Here is a 16,409-nt window from a genome sequence, read left to right on the forward strand (position 1 = left end):
TCCCAGGTGATTTGTATGAAAGTAGGTTAATATATCCTGTGACTCAAAATCCTTATTTTTGAGTGGTGAGGCGATAGAGCCGTACACCTTGCCTCTGACAGTAGAAGCTCTCTTGCTCTTCCCTTAACTAATGTGCTGCACTGAACACATCTCCCATTCTGCTCTGTAATACGTACTGACTGATAACCTCAGTGGAACTCTCCCAGCTCACGGCAAACTCTCTAGAATGCACAGGGGCAAGAGTACCCTTTAACTAAATTCAGTGTTTACCAAGAATCAGCTGTGTTTGCTCCCAAACCTGTTTATACCAGTTGTACTAGTTAATGTAATTACACAATTTAAAGAAACAGATGAAATAAGAGTAGGAAAGAGTTATTTCTAAGATGAATGCTTTGGAAAGACTGAATGAAATGAAATGAAACATACTCTCAATGAAAATATGCTCTCAAATTACAGCAATAGAGCTATGAAAAATTGGGAGGGGATTGTAAAAGTGCAGAAGGAGTCTCCATTCAGATTCTTTCACATATGTCTAAGGTTTTATTCCCCGTTAATGAAACTGAAATTAGAAATTGAAAATTATACTTCTTATGTATGACTTATGCAACCAAGAGGATGGGAAGGACCTATAGACCCATGCTCGAGAAATATTTTAAATGGCCTTGGCCCTACATGAAAAGATTATAAATGGATGCATAATTTTATCCATTTATAATTTGAACTCAAATTCGAGTTCAAATTTATTTATTCAAGTTCAAATGCAAGTAAAATTGCTGTTATTTTATAATAAAACATTGATTTTTAACAATTTCCCTCTTTAACCAAATTTTTAATTAACCAACTGCTTGTCCTAATCTTATCAGCTAATATAAATATAAATATCAGGTTTCTACTGTATAGCTTTATTTTTAAAGAGTCAAGCAAAGTAGAAGCAAGGAGTTTTATTGCCTTAATGGACTCTTTTTCAGGTTAGGAATTTGAGGCCCAGACAGGTGAAGTATTTTGCTTTGGGTCAAAGTGTGGTTCTCAAAATGTGGTCCTGAGATCAACCATATCAACATCACCTGGGAGCTTGCTAGAAATGACGATTCGGCTGGCCCCAGACCTACTGAATCAGAGACCCTGGGAGTGGGGCCCAAGTGTTTGTTTCCAGAAGCCCTCCAGGCAAGTCTGATGCTGCTAAAGTTTGAGGCCTGTTGATTTACTGTGACCACACAGGAAAAGCAGAACTTGAAGAAAAACCCGTTTCTCCTCCAATCTGGACCATTATACCATCTGGCTAATTTGTCAGGCACTTTCTCTAAACCTGACCAGTTCTTTTAATCAGAAATTTTAGAGTTTACAAAATTTAAACAATGGCCTACAACAAAAGAATCTTAGATAGAAAAGGACTCTGTAACATAGATAAGGACTCTCTAACATAGATAAGGTAAAAATCTCTAAACTGTACCTAAGGATGGATAATTTCTAATGACCTAATTGACAAATGAATTTACTGTTAATATAGTTGTAGCTATTGGTCCTGCTGCTGCTCTCATGGTGGGCTGCCATGTATTGAGGGCTGACTCTGTGCGAGATCCAGGACTAAGCATTTTATAGATTATCTCATTTTGTAAAGTAGGTGATTATCCTCATTTTCCAGATGAAGGACTGAAGTTTAGCACGATCAAGTAACTTACCTAAAGGTGTAGAGATAACAGGGTATGTAGCTAGAATTTGAAACCTGGCTGTCAGATTTGAAAACCTGTGCTTTTAAACACTACATTTTATTATCTGCTCATTTGGGGGAGTTAGGGCTACTTAAAAAAAAAAGTTTACTCAGTGACTAGAGAATGGAAACAGGAATCACTAATGTAGAAACTAAGTCCACACAGCATGAATTGAAAATGTTTCTTTGTATTAATATAGACCACTGTTCTCCACCCTAGTTGCATATTCGAATAATAGCTGGAACTCTCTAAAAAATATACTGATGCCCACATCCCACCCTTAAGCCAATTAAATTTAAATCTCCTGGGGTGGGGTCTGAGTATTTGTATTTTTTTTATAGCTCCCTGGGTTACGCTAAGGGACAGCCAGTGTTGAGAACCAGTCATCTGGACGTAAAGGTTCAGATAATTCAGGCTCAGAAAGGGATTTTGATGAGTTTTTCCATGTAGCCTGTTATGAGGCAAGGATGCTAGCCATTCATTGAACACTTGCAGTGCCCCAGACAGATTGCATTGCTCTCAAATATCCACCGTATTTGGGGGTTACCATAATGGAGTTAAAAGATAAATAAGCATATAATTTTCAGGAATCCCAAATGTAAATTTTGGTGTTTAAAAATACCTATCTACCCATAACTGAACTGGATTAATACAATTTTTCTAGACTAACCTCTGGAAAATACCTAGGAAAACCATTTTCCTGGAACAGGAAGTAGATGTTTTAGTAAAATCCTGCCTCTTTCTTTTAAATCATCCTACTTTTTTCTTTGTATAAAAGAATCAAAATGATGTTTATTTTATAAACATACAATATAAACTAAAAGACAATTGATGGAAATTTTTAATTTTTACCAGCTTAGAAAAGGAACCTATTTGGCCAATTAGTACAAAATATTTGTGTAGATGCTCCCAATCCCTGATTTTTTTTTAGTTCTTCTACCTCTCAAACCAGACAGAATTAATGATGTGTCTTGTTTTATGCAGTAATGTCTCTGAAAAAGTTGAATGTGGTTTGAATTATTGTTTAAGTTTGCATGACTCTCCTACTATTATTCTCTAAAGTAGTGGTTCTTAATTACAGTGTTTTTGCCCCTCAGGGGACATTTGACGGTATCTGGAGACATATTTGATTGTCACAACTGGGGGAGGGAGTTTGCTATTGGCATCTGGGGAGTAGAGGCCAGGGACGCTGCTCAGCATCCTGTAATACACAGGACAGACCCCACAGCAAAGAATTGTCCAGCCCAAAATGTCAATAGTGCCGAGGTTGAGAAACCCTGCTCTGAAGTTACTTCTTTTTACCTGTTGTGAATTCAGATTTTTTTCCTATATTTGGCTTGCCTAGAGCCCTTCTATAAAGAACTGTTGTATGAAATGATAACGTATGATACAACTTCTGTTCCACCAGAGTCAGCCCACATACTCTCTGCCCTGTAGGCAGGGCCTGTAGATCATTTCTAATTTGTATTTAAAGCATTTCAGTGGCTGAGATGTATGGTGCAAACAGTAATGGGAGTTGGACAGTTGTGGGGGAAATTTGAGCATCTGAAGACTTCAGGGGCCAAAAAGAGAATCTCTTACATTGACCTGAAAGAATAGAGATTAAGGAGGCTTGGCCTCTTTTTCCTGGATCAATTAGATGGCACCATATATTTTTGATTGATTAAACATAATTTTCATTTTATAAGCTTAACATTTTTCTAGATGTTTTGTCACTCCTTTTTATAATACCCTTCTTAATTGGGGTGCAGACTTCCATGAAAATGAAAGTTAAGTAAATTACTTCACTAAAGTTATCTTCCCGAGCATCATGTCTCTCCCTATGACTGGGGCTTGGTTGGCTGGAAATTAAATAGAGATTTGGGAAATTATCTGATGTGTGTGTGTGTGGGGGGGTGTTAGAGTGTGTGTGCCTGCGCATGTCTGTGTGCGTGTGTGTGTGTTAGTCCTTTGTGCTTGATATCTAGGATGCCCGCCTATCGGTTTATCTGCTCAGCTCCCCTCTTCTAGGAAGTGACTCTTACCCATCACTCTTGTTATAACAGGTGCCATATCTGTATTTTGTGGTCTCTCCAATCCACCTCAATGGCTTGGCACAGAGCTAGGCACCCAACCCAAGTGGGAACAGCCAGAGTTCCTTCTCTAGGGTTTTCAAACTCGAGACCAAGAGAAAATGAGTCTTGACTAAAACTGAAAGGTCTAGACTGTAGCTGCCCATGTTTCCCACCACTTGGGCGACACTAGCTGGTCGCAGGAGAGGAGAATGAAGCCAGGAGAAGAGGATGGAGAAGCTGGGTGGCCCACACATCCCTGGCAACCCTTGCCCTCCTCCCAGCCTCTCCCCCAGTTCTTCCTTTGCTTTTTCGAGAACACTCCCCAGATCCTTCTGACTTTCTTTCTCTTTACTTAAGCCAGTTTGAGTTAAGTTTCTGTGACTTGCAACCAAGAGAGTAACGACAACACAGTGTCCTTACCTGAAAATGAATTCCTTGAGCTATCCACACACAGAGGTCTCCAAACGAAAATAAAACCACAAACCCCAGAGTGTATCTGTTTGCAGGAGGGGGTCTCTAGTAATTAGCTTAGATTGCAACAAATGGCACACACAGACTGTTGGCTCTGCATGTGTGCTCTAAGATTGGTGTTTACCCTATTACATTCCAATTTAAGGATGTCACGAAGTTTATCAATGAGCAAATGGAAGCTAGCAAGAACACATATATGGGTAGCAAGAGGTATGTGCCTTGATATATAGATTTTTTAGACTTTTTTTTAAAAAAAAAAGTTACTTGCATTGGGTCAATAGAAAAGGGGACACAACCATATTCCCCACTTAAACTTGGTGATGGTTGGGTATTTTTAGCAAATGAGTTGTCAGCAGAAAGGCTTCATTAGACTCATCAGGATATCTGCCCATGAAGAACGAATCCCAAACTGTACTGACAGTTTCCTTGAGCCAAAATGATGAAGCACCTCTGACAAGAGCCATATTGTGCTCCCCATGTGAGGAGCATGAGGAACAAAAGAGACAGTTTGATCTTCATTTGGTCAGGTTAATATTGACACAGCTTAGAAAAATCAGAAGTGTGTGTAATGTACACGTACAGCAAGCACTCTGGAGTCTTGACTGGTGGTTTCCATAAATCAGAAAGGGGCACCCAGAGAGGAAAGAAGGTCTCTTTCTTTCTTGAAATACTGTGCAAACCAGATGATTTATTTTTACAAAGGAAAATAAAGCCGTAAGTGTTCAAGCTCATGGCTCAAAACAAGCCAATAGGGATTTTTTTTTAATGTCTATACACAATTATGGAAATAATTTATTATTATTATTTGGTAGATGGAGTTTGCCCAGGTTCTACCATTTGAAAAATAAAGCATGACTAATGAGTGAATTTTCCATTATGCATAGGTCCTGAGTTATCCATTCTCATATAGAAATCCTTATAAACATACATAACGTCTTTATCAAAGTTTAAGTGGAACAACAGTCTAGTCCTTTTCTCGCAGAGTCCTTAAATCCACACTTTTTCCAAAAGTTTTGATGATTATGGGTCTGTCCTTAAAGAAAATGTAAATTAGGCTGAGCTAGTTAATGAGAAGGTGACTTATTTGTCTCTAATTGATTGTGAACCTTTCCACATGCAAGTATTCAATCTACTATTAACTAGTTGTGAGAGTCTGCCTAGGACCACTTTTCTATGAAGTACAGTACATAAGCATCTTTTTCCAGGGCAACTCTCCATTGGTGTAACGTTGATTCTCCTTATGATGGAGACGGTGAGGATGGGGCAGGATTTCAACTTGCTTAATTTCAAGTTGATCTGAAAACAGCCCACTTCATTTCAAGAAGTTCTGAATTTAAACCTATGCTTTCAGATGAACTATCTCCCAATCTCCCTCCCCTTCTCTCTCTCTCTCCATTAATGATATAGTTATAGGAGGTAATAACTATTTGTCCCATGACATGAAAACAGTGATTTTCAATTTTCAATAAACATGTGCTCTCTCCCTCTATTCTTGAATTCTTTGACCCAAATGATGACATTACAAGGGTGATTGCTTAAAAGACTCTTGATTTCTCCTCTCATGCTTATGACATGACCTAAATTGAAGTATCTGCAGACTGATACATTATTTTTGTCTTTGATAGTTGTGCCTTTTCAGGAGGACTTTGCTTCAAGTGATGGTGATATTATAGGCTCTTCCTATTAAGATGTCCACTGCCTCAGGGTAAAAAATTACCTCTTTTGTCTCCTTACACCCATCCCCTGCAATCCTGATTCCTGGTTTCTCTGGGCTTGTGAGCAGAAAAAAAGTAATGTTGGGATGATTTTTAGATGATGAAATTTTTACATACTGAATGTTAAAGTGGAATTCTTCCATTGTTGGTGTGTCTAAGCTACTAGGGCAAGAAGAACTACTTGAGGATAATTCTGGGTAACGAGTGACTCTGCTAGTTCTCCTGTTTTTTGTTTTTTTTTTTTTCCTGGTACACATGCATACTCAACTTTTGAAAGTACATATTGCCACAAGAATATCACGTTCTGGGCAAGCCCCAGTGGCCTAGAGGTTAAGTTTGGCGTGCTCTGCTTCAGTGGCCTGGGTTCGGTTCCTGGGCACAGACCTACACCACTCGTCGGTTGGTGGCCATGCTGTGGCGGCGGCTCACATACAAAAAGAGGAAGATTGGCAACAGATGGTAGTTCAGGGCAAATCTTCCTCAGCAAAAAAAAGAACATCACAACATTCTTCGTTATGATAGTTTCTTTGGACAAGTTTTCAATTTTCAGTTCATACTTATAGTTGATGGTCAGCCCACATTTATATTTACAGACCAGATGAAAAACTGGAAATTGATCATAAAGAATGGTAATATTAGATCATCAAAAAATTTGAGCAGCACATTATTCTTAGCACTTGTTGAAATCAGAGATGTGGCTTGCTTCTGTATAGCGGCAAGAGAGAATCATTACTAAACAGAAATACGTGGAATAGCAAAATCCTGTTTGTTATCACATTAAAAACTGAATTAATTAGTAATATCTTGGGTGATGAAGAATTTTCTCATTCAGGGATAACATAGAGGTTAAAAATGGGCTCTGAAATCAGACTAACCTGGGCTCGAGTCCCATTTTTCACACGTGTGAGCTGTGTGACATCAGTTACTTGACCTCCCAAAGCCTCCATTTTCTCAATGCAAAACAGAGACAATGTTACGCACCTCACTGGAGCATCTTGAAGTTTAAATGAGATGATGCAAAGCATTTAACAGAGTGCTCAATGCAAAGCAGTGCTTTATTAGATTATGTTAGTCAGTATACTATTGGTTTAAATGAAAACTATATTGATATGTATATATGTTACATATTCATTTATATATTGTAGTAGTTTTAATTTTCACACAGTCTTTTCACAAAAGGGCTCTCTTTATCTATAAAGAATGATAATATGAACTTTCTGACTCTATTTTCAAAATTTGATGTATAATATAGTTTTAACAGACTCAGTGAAGTTTTTACTACTAAAATGCCTTGGCTAGCTTATAAAAATAAGAACAATATGAAAATAAGAACATTTAAAAAAAAAGACATCTGGTAAAAACATGGGAAATATCTTTGCTTACCAATTAAAAAGTGTATGAAAAACAGAATAAGTAAAATCTCTTAATTTATGCATTTTGTGTTCTCATAAATCATTTTCCTGTCAAAATTATCAGACTTTATTATTGCTGAATATTTTAAACATCATAATAGAATTTTGGTAGCATAAATCATCAAGCTTTCAGTTAGAACATTTGTGTACATACCTCAGCATCTTTCTTATTTCTTGATTAAAAAAATTGTCCTAAGTCTAGAAATAAATCTGTGCAAAGTATACGTGTCGAACTATACTCTTAAATTTCCATAACGCAGCAATCCATGCTGGCCACTGTGTTTACAAGGTAGTTATAGATTGTCAAACTGCATTTCTAAGACTCATTATTCTCAAAAATGAAGCTGTACGAGCTTGTGTTTTAATCTTGGTAATGATTTTTATCCACGAGCATCCTACCTACAGACAATACCTGCTTGCTTGATTTCTCTATTTCCTGCAAGAAGAAAAAAAATTCAACATAGTGGATCTGGGAACAGTTTGTCTATGGCATGAGAAAATAATTTATTTCATTTAATAAAAGCCTTACTCAATATATTTTATTTATAATTTGTGAAAGAGACAACTGTTTTGGATGATGTGTATAGTCCAGAATGTTGAACCTAAATGGAAAGTATTAGCATCAGGAGTAAAATCCACTTAATGTCACATGGCACTTGGAGGTACAATGGCAGAAATGATGAAAAAGACTTTATCCATGGTGATTTAGCTGAAGGAAAAATCACTACACATTTTTTTTGATTCTTTAAAAGCTGTTATTTGTGTAGCGGCAAACAGAAGCTCATTCACTGAGTCTAACTTGGAATTAAGAAGAAAGAATCCATTAATGGGATAAACACTGTCTTACCCATAATTTTTATATTTTACATCATTTTTAAAATGACTTTCCTTTGTATTTAACTTTGTGTAACTTCCTCTATGCTCTTACATCTAGAAGTTTTACATGTGGATCACTCAAATGATTTAAAATTGTGTGTGATTATCATTCGAAAGTTCATCTATATTATAAAGGATATAAGGCAAGAAACTGTAATGTGAATAACCAGTTTCCATACTAAGAATTGGTAAAATACTTTCTGTGAGTCAGAGTAATCCCGTGAATCCTCAGAGGCCTTTTGGTAGCTGAAGAACCGGGAAAGGAGAGAGACCTAACGTTTGTTGTCTACTCTGTGTCAGGCAGTTAACCAGCTTTTTGTTTTTCATTGAAGTAGAGTTGACAGACAATATTGTATTAGTTTCTGGTGCACAATAGTGATTCGACACTTATTTACATTACAAAATGATCACCCTGATAAGACGAGTTACCATCTGTTAACAGAAACTGAGAACAAATTGGTGGTTGCCAGAGGGAAGGACGAAATAGGTGAAGGGGATAAAAGATACAAACTTTCTGTCATAAAATAAATGTCATGGGTATGTGACCTACAGCATAGGGAATCGTCAACAATACTGTAATAACTAGGCAGCTTTTGGATATATGTTCTTTGTGTGTGTGTGTGTGTGTGAGGAAGATCAGCCCTGAGCTAACATCCATGCCAATCCTCCTCCTTTTGCTGAGGAAGACCGACCCTGAGCTAATGTCTATTGCCAATCCTCCTCCTTTTTTTCCCTTTTTCTCCCCAAAGCGCCAATAGATAGTTGTATGTCATAGTTGCACATCCTTCTAGTTGCTGTATGTGGGACGCCGCCTCAGCATGGCCGGACAAGCGGTGCATCATTGCGCGCCAGGATCCAAACCCGGGCCGCCAGGAGCGGAGCACGAGCACTTAACAGCTAAGCCACGGGGCCGTCCCCTGATATGTGTTCTTAATTCTCACATCAGCCCTGAGAGGTGGGAGTTTACAGATGAGATAAACCAAGGCTCAGAGAGGTGAGGTAACTCACTCAGGTCACCCAGCTAGTGAATGGCAGAGCCAGGGTTAACCTCATGTCCAGCTGACTCCAAAGCCTTTACTAGAAACCTTGGAGGGAGCACCCTATAATAAGGGAGACACAATCAGATTTTAGATTAGCAACTTGGCTAAATTATAACAACTTTAATATCAGAGCATCTAAATGTCCATTGTCCGTTAGATTTCAGTATATATTATTTGAATACATATAGAAATGACATTCTATTTTTATTTATTTATTTATTATTATTATTGGGTTTTTTTGGTGAGGAAGAGTGGCCCTGAGCTAACATCTGTGCCCATCTTCCTCTAGTTTTTTTTTGTACGTGGGATGCTGCCACAGCATGGCTTGACTAGTGGTATAGGTCCACACTCGAGATCCAAACCTGCGAACCCGGGCCGCTGAAGCGAAGCACGTGAACTTAACCTCTATACCACGTGGCCAGCCCCCATTCTATTTCTACATGATTATAGAAATTATTTTCTACTTAACACTATGTCATAACCGTTTTCCTGTGTCATTAGTATTCTTTGATGGCATTATTTTTTTTTTAATTTTTTATTTTATTTATTTTTCCCCTAAAGCCCCAGTAGATAGTCGTATGTCATAGTTGCACATCCTTCTAGTTGCTGTATGTGGGATGCGGCCTCAGCATGGCCAGAGAAGCGGTGCGTCAGTGCGCGCCTGGGATCCAAACCCGGGCCGCCAGTAGCGGAGCACGTGCACTTAACCGCTAAGCTGTGGGGCCGGCCCTGATAGCATTATTTTTAATAGCAGCATAATATTCTTTTGTGTAACTGTCCCATAATTTATTTAACCATTTCTCTATTATTGGACATTTAGATTGTTTCCAAGTTTTAGTTATTAAAGTAATAATCCAGTTTATAGCTTTGTCCAGAAACCTTTGTGTGCATATCTGACTATTTCTTTAGAATATGTTTCTAACAGTGTATGAGAATGCCCATTTTGAAATATTTACCAATAATAGGAAAAGAGAGGATGGAATATTTTATTATTAAAGGATTTCTTTGATTATCAATGAGTTCAGATATTTATTGACCATTTGCATTTCAATTGAACTGAAATGGTCTTTTATGTTCTCCAACTATTTTTCTGTTGCTATATCTACTAATTTTCTGTTGCTATATTATATTTCATCAATATATAATCTCTAGGACTTGAAACCTTTCTCCTCCCAGTTGAAAAGAACAACAACAGTAAATAATAATTGCATTGAGAAACTTTTGAGTGGGTTTTAAGCATAAGAGTGTCATGCTTCTATACACATTTTTAGAAGCTCTCTCTTGGTACTGTGTGGAGAACTGATCATAGGGAGATAAGAGCGCTGCAGGAAGACCAGTTGGGAGGCTGTCACCAAAGTTCAGGCAAGAGATGATGGTGACGGTGGCCTAGACAGCAGTAGAGATGGAGAGGAGACACAGAAGTGTTTGGACTTGAGATATGTTTCAGAGGTAAAGTTAATAGGATTTGCTGATAGATTATGTGAGGAATGAGGAAAGAAAGGAATCAAGAATAATTCCTAGATGGAATGATGGCTTGAGTAACTGAGTGGATGGTGGAGCCATTTAATGATATGGAGGAAACTGGTGGAGAGGTAGGTTGTATTGTATCTGAGATGCTTATTAGACATTTACGTGGAAATATCATTGGATAGACAAGGTTAGAGTTCAGATGGATGTGGATTTGGTTGTCTCTGGCAAGTAGATTGTTTGAAAGCCATGTGACTGGATGAGATCACCAAGGAGAATGTGTACATAAAGAAGAGAAAGGGGTTTGGAAACAAAGTCTGAGGCAATGAACATTTAGAGGTAGAATAAGGAAGAGGAACCAGCAAAGGTGACTGAGGAGTAGCCAGTGAGTTGGGAGAAAAACCAGCAGAGTGTAATGTCAGGAAAGTGAAGGAATTGCGTGTTTCAAGAAGGAGGGAGGGTCAACGTCCTGGAATTCTTCAGAGAGGCTGAATAGAGTAAGAAGAGGGAAGTGAGTTTTGGATTTGGCAACCTTGAAGTGATTGGTACTTTTGAGAAGAGCAGTTTCAGTGGACCAATGGGGGCGGAAACCTGACAGGAGCAATTCAGAAGACAATAGAAGATAAGAATATGTGAGCAATGTAAGAAGAATGGGTTTTCCTCTCTCAAGGAGTATCCACATTTAAGTATTCAAATGTTTACAAGACATTATTTAGATCACTTTTATTTCATGTGATGGCCTGAAGCTATCAACATATAGCATAAAGACTAAATTTTTCAGAGCAATGGAGTAAGAACTAAAATAGGATTTTGTGAGAGAATGGAATTTTCTGCTGCATTTGTCCACGCACTATCAACCACAAATGTAGTAAATCTATAAGACACCATCCCTGTCACTACCTCGTTCTTACATTAGTTCAAGTGGAGTCATATCATTTCTGTTTTCTGCCCTTTGTCATCATGATCCTCAGCCTCTTTTTAGCGCCCTTGAGATTTACACCTTAGCTTTTGGCCAGGACATAACAAAGGCTTTTTCTCCCCCTATTTCTAGGCCTTCCTACTCATTCCAAAGCTAGGAATTACTCCAGCAAAAGGAACTCGTGACCTCTAAAAATGTTTAATGATTGAATCTTTGGTACCATGAGTGACAAAAGGCTGTGTCAGGGAGCAATTCCCATTCTTCCTAACTGATGGGAATAGTCTGGGTTTTTGCCAGTCAATTTCCAGTTATGATGATTAGTGAAGTAACTCCCTAAATTTCATGCAGCATTCTCAGACTAAGGTCATATTTCAAATGTGGAGGCTTGTATGATGGGGGTGAGGGTGGTGAATTGAAGTAGGATCCCTTTATTTTGTAAACCTTTGGCAAATTGAGCGGGAGATATAGATATATATATGTATATGTGTATAATTTTAACTGAAGGTGGGGGAAACATCTTGGAGACATTTGAGCAGACTAACAAATAGTATTTGTATACATGTAACTAAAACAGTAATTTATCAGGTAGAAGGCAGATGGGGGGAATAAAATGCCAACCTGTATCTACAGTTGGGTTGTGTTGATGATGAAGTGCTGTTTATTCAGGACCAGCCTAGCTTGTCAGCAACATAAGAGCAGTCACGGCACATGGCTCCCTGCCTAGCTAGAAGACAATAATAAATTATCTCCTATGCAAACAGCACCGGCATAAAAGCAGAACAAACAGACTCTGCCTCCCGGATTCCTGAAGATTCTTACTCATTGCCTTGTCTGATTCTGTTTTAAACATGAAACTCCTAAAGCCAATAAGATGGAATCTGGTTTGAACAATTTTGTTAGGGCAGATAGGACATAGTTGTTGACGATCTCTGTTTTGGGGTCGCTATAAGATGTAAGCATTTTGTTTCACTAACATGCCAAAGTGATTCACGTAAGACTTTGTTTTATCAATACTTCATTTGATCCTATGGAATTTGGGGTCACCCAGAAGAAAACTGGGAGAGTGTTACACAACGGAGCTTGATCCTAAGAATCACTTGAGGTACATAATGAAAATACAGATTCTTGGGGCGGCCTGGTGGCGCAAGCGGTTAAGTGCGAGCACTCCGCTGCAGTGGCCCGGGGTCCGCTGGTTCAGATCCCGGGTGCGTACTGATGCACCGCTTGTCAGGCCAGTCTGTGGCAGGCATCCCATATAAAGTGGAGGAAGATGGGCATGGATGTTAGCCCAGGGCCAGTCTTCCTCAGCAAAAAGAGGAGGATTGGCAACAGATGTTAGCTCAGGGCCGATCTTCCTCACAAGAAAAAAAAAGAAAAAGAAAATACAGATTCTTGGACCCAATGAGAACTCTAGCAGAGCAGCCCAGAAATATGTACCTCAGGGTGGTTTTTATGGTAAGGCTAGTGTGAGGAACAAGGAGCCGAGGGCGAGTCAGTAAGTCTGGTGACAGCATTGAGAGAATCCAAAGGACTGGTTTGTAGGAAAATATATCAATTAACAAATGCCTCCCTGGAGCAGTGCATTTCAGATTTCGATGTGCATTTGAATCACCCAGAATTTGTGGAAAATGCAGATGCTGCTTCAGTAGGTCTGGGGTGTGGCCTGAGACTCAGCATTTCTAACAAGATGCCTGGTGTTTCCAATGCCTCCGACTTGAGTCCAGCATGATCCTATTGCCGTGATTTTAACACAGAAGAATCCAAACAGATTGGAGCTCAGCCAACATTTTTGAATAGCAAATGTTCCACAAGTATGGCTTTGAATAATGCCAAGTCTACTGAATCCTCATCTTTTGCTCAGATACCAGTAAGACCTGCCTTTTCTTGTTGGAGCAACCCAGCCTGGAGTGTTCTGATAATTCTTATATGTGAAAATCTTTTAGAAATGCTGTGTCTTCTTTCAAGGGTTTAGAAACATATTTGGGGAGTTTTATGTACAGAATGGAAAAAATATTTTGAAAGGAAAATTGTAGGGTTTCTTGTACTAAGGCCTTCAGTCACTGGAGATAAGATGTAGGTAATTGCTGTCCATTCTTATTTTCCTACGGGACCAGTCTTCTTTTGTGATTCGTAATGGCAAAAGGCTGAGCAGTGAGGTTTTGATGGATACACCAATCATGATTTGAAATAATTTTGTCTACTGAATGCACGTTGTGTATAATATGAGGTCTGATTTTTAAAAAGCTCGTTCTAAATATCAGCTTCTATGGTGGGAAAATTATTTTTAAAAAAAATATGTATTTAAAAATTGTTATTATGACACCTGGGCAATAAATAAAAAGTATGAAAGCTGACAGTATGCTTTTTGGAACACGTTTCCAAAAGCTCTTGTATTTGAACATCATAAATTTCATTACCAAGTCAGTAAAATAGATTCTTGGTATTCATCAGCAATATATCCTGGGACCTTTGTGAATTCCCATGTGCAATTCCGTGTAACCAAAAAGTGAAAGTGGCCTCATGAAGTGTCCAATGAGAGTGGCTGCCACAGGAGTAGATGACAAATGCTCTTTGAGGTGTGGACTGGTGATGGGCTGTGCCTGCACATCTGCCAAGTGCTTCGTGTGCCCTCCCTGGGGCCTCATAGACCTTGAGATTCAACTCAGCAGAATTGCAGAGTACATGTGTTGTGGATCTTTTAAGTGACTGGTAAATAGTCTAAGACACAAATGTCAAATCCACAAGTTTCAAAGAACTACCACATACAAACGTTAATCTGTACATGGGAAAAACCTGCACCTATATGCACTGCACTATTTAGCTCCTCACGGTGGTTATCTGAGGGGGTACATGGCACTTCCACTTTCCTTGGTATACATTTCTGTATTGCTTTAATACAGTGGCACGCATAATTCTGATGACTTTTGTAATCAGAAAAAAAAAGTTAGTAGAATTCTTTGTATCTCTTGAGTGCACATCATGGTGATTTTCACTGAGTAGTGCAATAGACTGTCAATGGATTGATGATATATGAAGATCATATATAGATGCTATGATATATATATGCTAAGATAGAGGATTATGTAGCACAGGTTGGTTTTGTGTATATGTCTCTCCAGTTCATTCAACAGACATTTCTTGAGCAACTAGTATATGCCAGGCATTATGCTAGGGGCAAACATACAGTCTTCACTTATTTCTTTAAGAAGGGGAAACAACCATGCTGACAAAGTGGTCCACATTGCAGTTAATAAAACTCGAAAAGACCAGCACGTTCCCACAGCTGATGTGAGCCACAGGTCTGGGTACTCTGTGGTAGTGGGTCCCCTTTCCACAATTATTCATTCCTCCTTAGGTCCACTTAGAGCAAGCAGAGCTGACATCACTGCTCTTACACAAATCTCCCAGACTTCTACACTGAAATAGGAAGCATTCAATAAACTCAGCTAGATTCAGCCTTAGGAATTCTGTTTGGAGTTAATAGTAATCATCAGAAAACAATTAGAGAAAAGAACAATTTTTCTCGTGATAGGATGTGATAATAGCACACATTCCTACATTCCATGAACAATAAGAGGAAAAGTATCTTTTGCAAATTCAGGGTTTGAATAAACATTTTAGGAAAAAAATGTTAAGGTATTTGTTCCTTATCTAAACTATTGTTAATAATAATGGCAAAGACTCCTTCCTTCCTTGGTTTAAGAAAACAAACAAGCAAAGTATATTTTAAGCCATAGCATGAAAGTTTCCAAACTTTCTCAAAGCAAAATGTTTATTTCACCTAAATCTAATAATAAATGTCTGTCATAACACATCATAAGACCAGACAAATTTGTGACACAATTCCCCAAAGCTGAGCAGTTTGACATTAATATCAAATTGCCTGTTGTTGTTTCAGAACTGTACGTTTCACAGCAATATCTCCAGTGATTTGAAAGCATTTACAGACAAGTTCAGTTTTGATGTCCTCATCCTCCTGGCCAGCTACTTGTCAGAGGAGCAGCAGCCAAGACGACAGATCGCTGTGTACTCCGAGAACCTGGAGCTGTGCAGTCAGGTAAGCACCTCCTCGACCCCGGAACGTTTCACCACATCCTAACCTGCTCGCATCTCCTCGACCCCGGAACGTTTCACCACATCCTAACTGGCTCGCTCTCAGAACATGCGGTGGAAGATGGGAACAGATGGGTGGCTTAAAGAAATCGGCCCAAGAGATGAGATCCTAGAGTTTGAGTTTTAAGAAATGTTGGGGATATTTTGCACGTTGGGTCTTTATTTTTTTATTTATTTTTAGCTTTCAGTGCTTTAATTCAGATTTTTAGTTTTTAGTCTTGATGCTATGTTACAAAAAAAATCACCTAAATAGAATTAGCAGTGAGTTAAACAGCCTTTTTTGTTTAAACTGAGGTATAATTGACATTATAACATGATATTAGTTTCAGGTGTACAACATAATGATTCACTATTTGTATATATTGCAAAATGAGTATCACAGTGAATCTAGCTAACGTCCATCACCACATATAATTACAAATTTTTTTTCTAGTGATGAGGACTGTTAAGATCTACTCTCTTAGAACTGTCAAATACACAATACAGTATTATTAACTATAGCCACCACACTGTACATTACATCCCATGACTTATTTATTTTATAACTGGAAGTTTGTATCTCTTGACCCCCTTCATCCCACATAGGGCCTTTAAAAAGAGCCCCATTACCATTTCTCTTCTAGGCTGAATCCA

The 16,409-nt window shown here is 38.5% G+C and overlaps 1 protein-coding gene across 12 annotated transcripts in view; it reads left to right on the forward strand.

Moving 5' to 3' along the window:
- PRUNE2 (prune homolog 2 with BCH domain) overlaps positions 1 to 16,409 on the forward strand; it is a 350,844-nt gene that overhangs the window by 254,396 nt on the left and 80,039 nt on the right. For all 12 annotated transcript variants that reach the window (XM_058565602.1, XM_058565604.1, XM_058565608.1 and 9 more), the window contains one exon: positions 15,562 to 15,720. In XM_058565602.1, the coding sequence (XP_058421585.1) occupies positions 15,562 to 15,720 (159 nt within the window). The remainder of the gene's footprint in view (positions 1 to 15,561; positions 15,721 to 16,409) is intronic.

The sequence above is a fragment of the Diceros bicornis genome, chromosome 22 (assembly GCF_020826845.1).
Source record: "Diceros bicornis minor isolate mBicDic1 chromosome 22, mDicBic1.mat.cur, whole genome shotgun sequence".
NCBI lineage: Eukaryota > Metazoa > Chordata > Mammalia > Perissodactyla > Rhinocerotidae > Diceros > Diceros bicornis.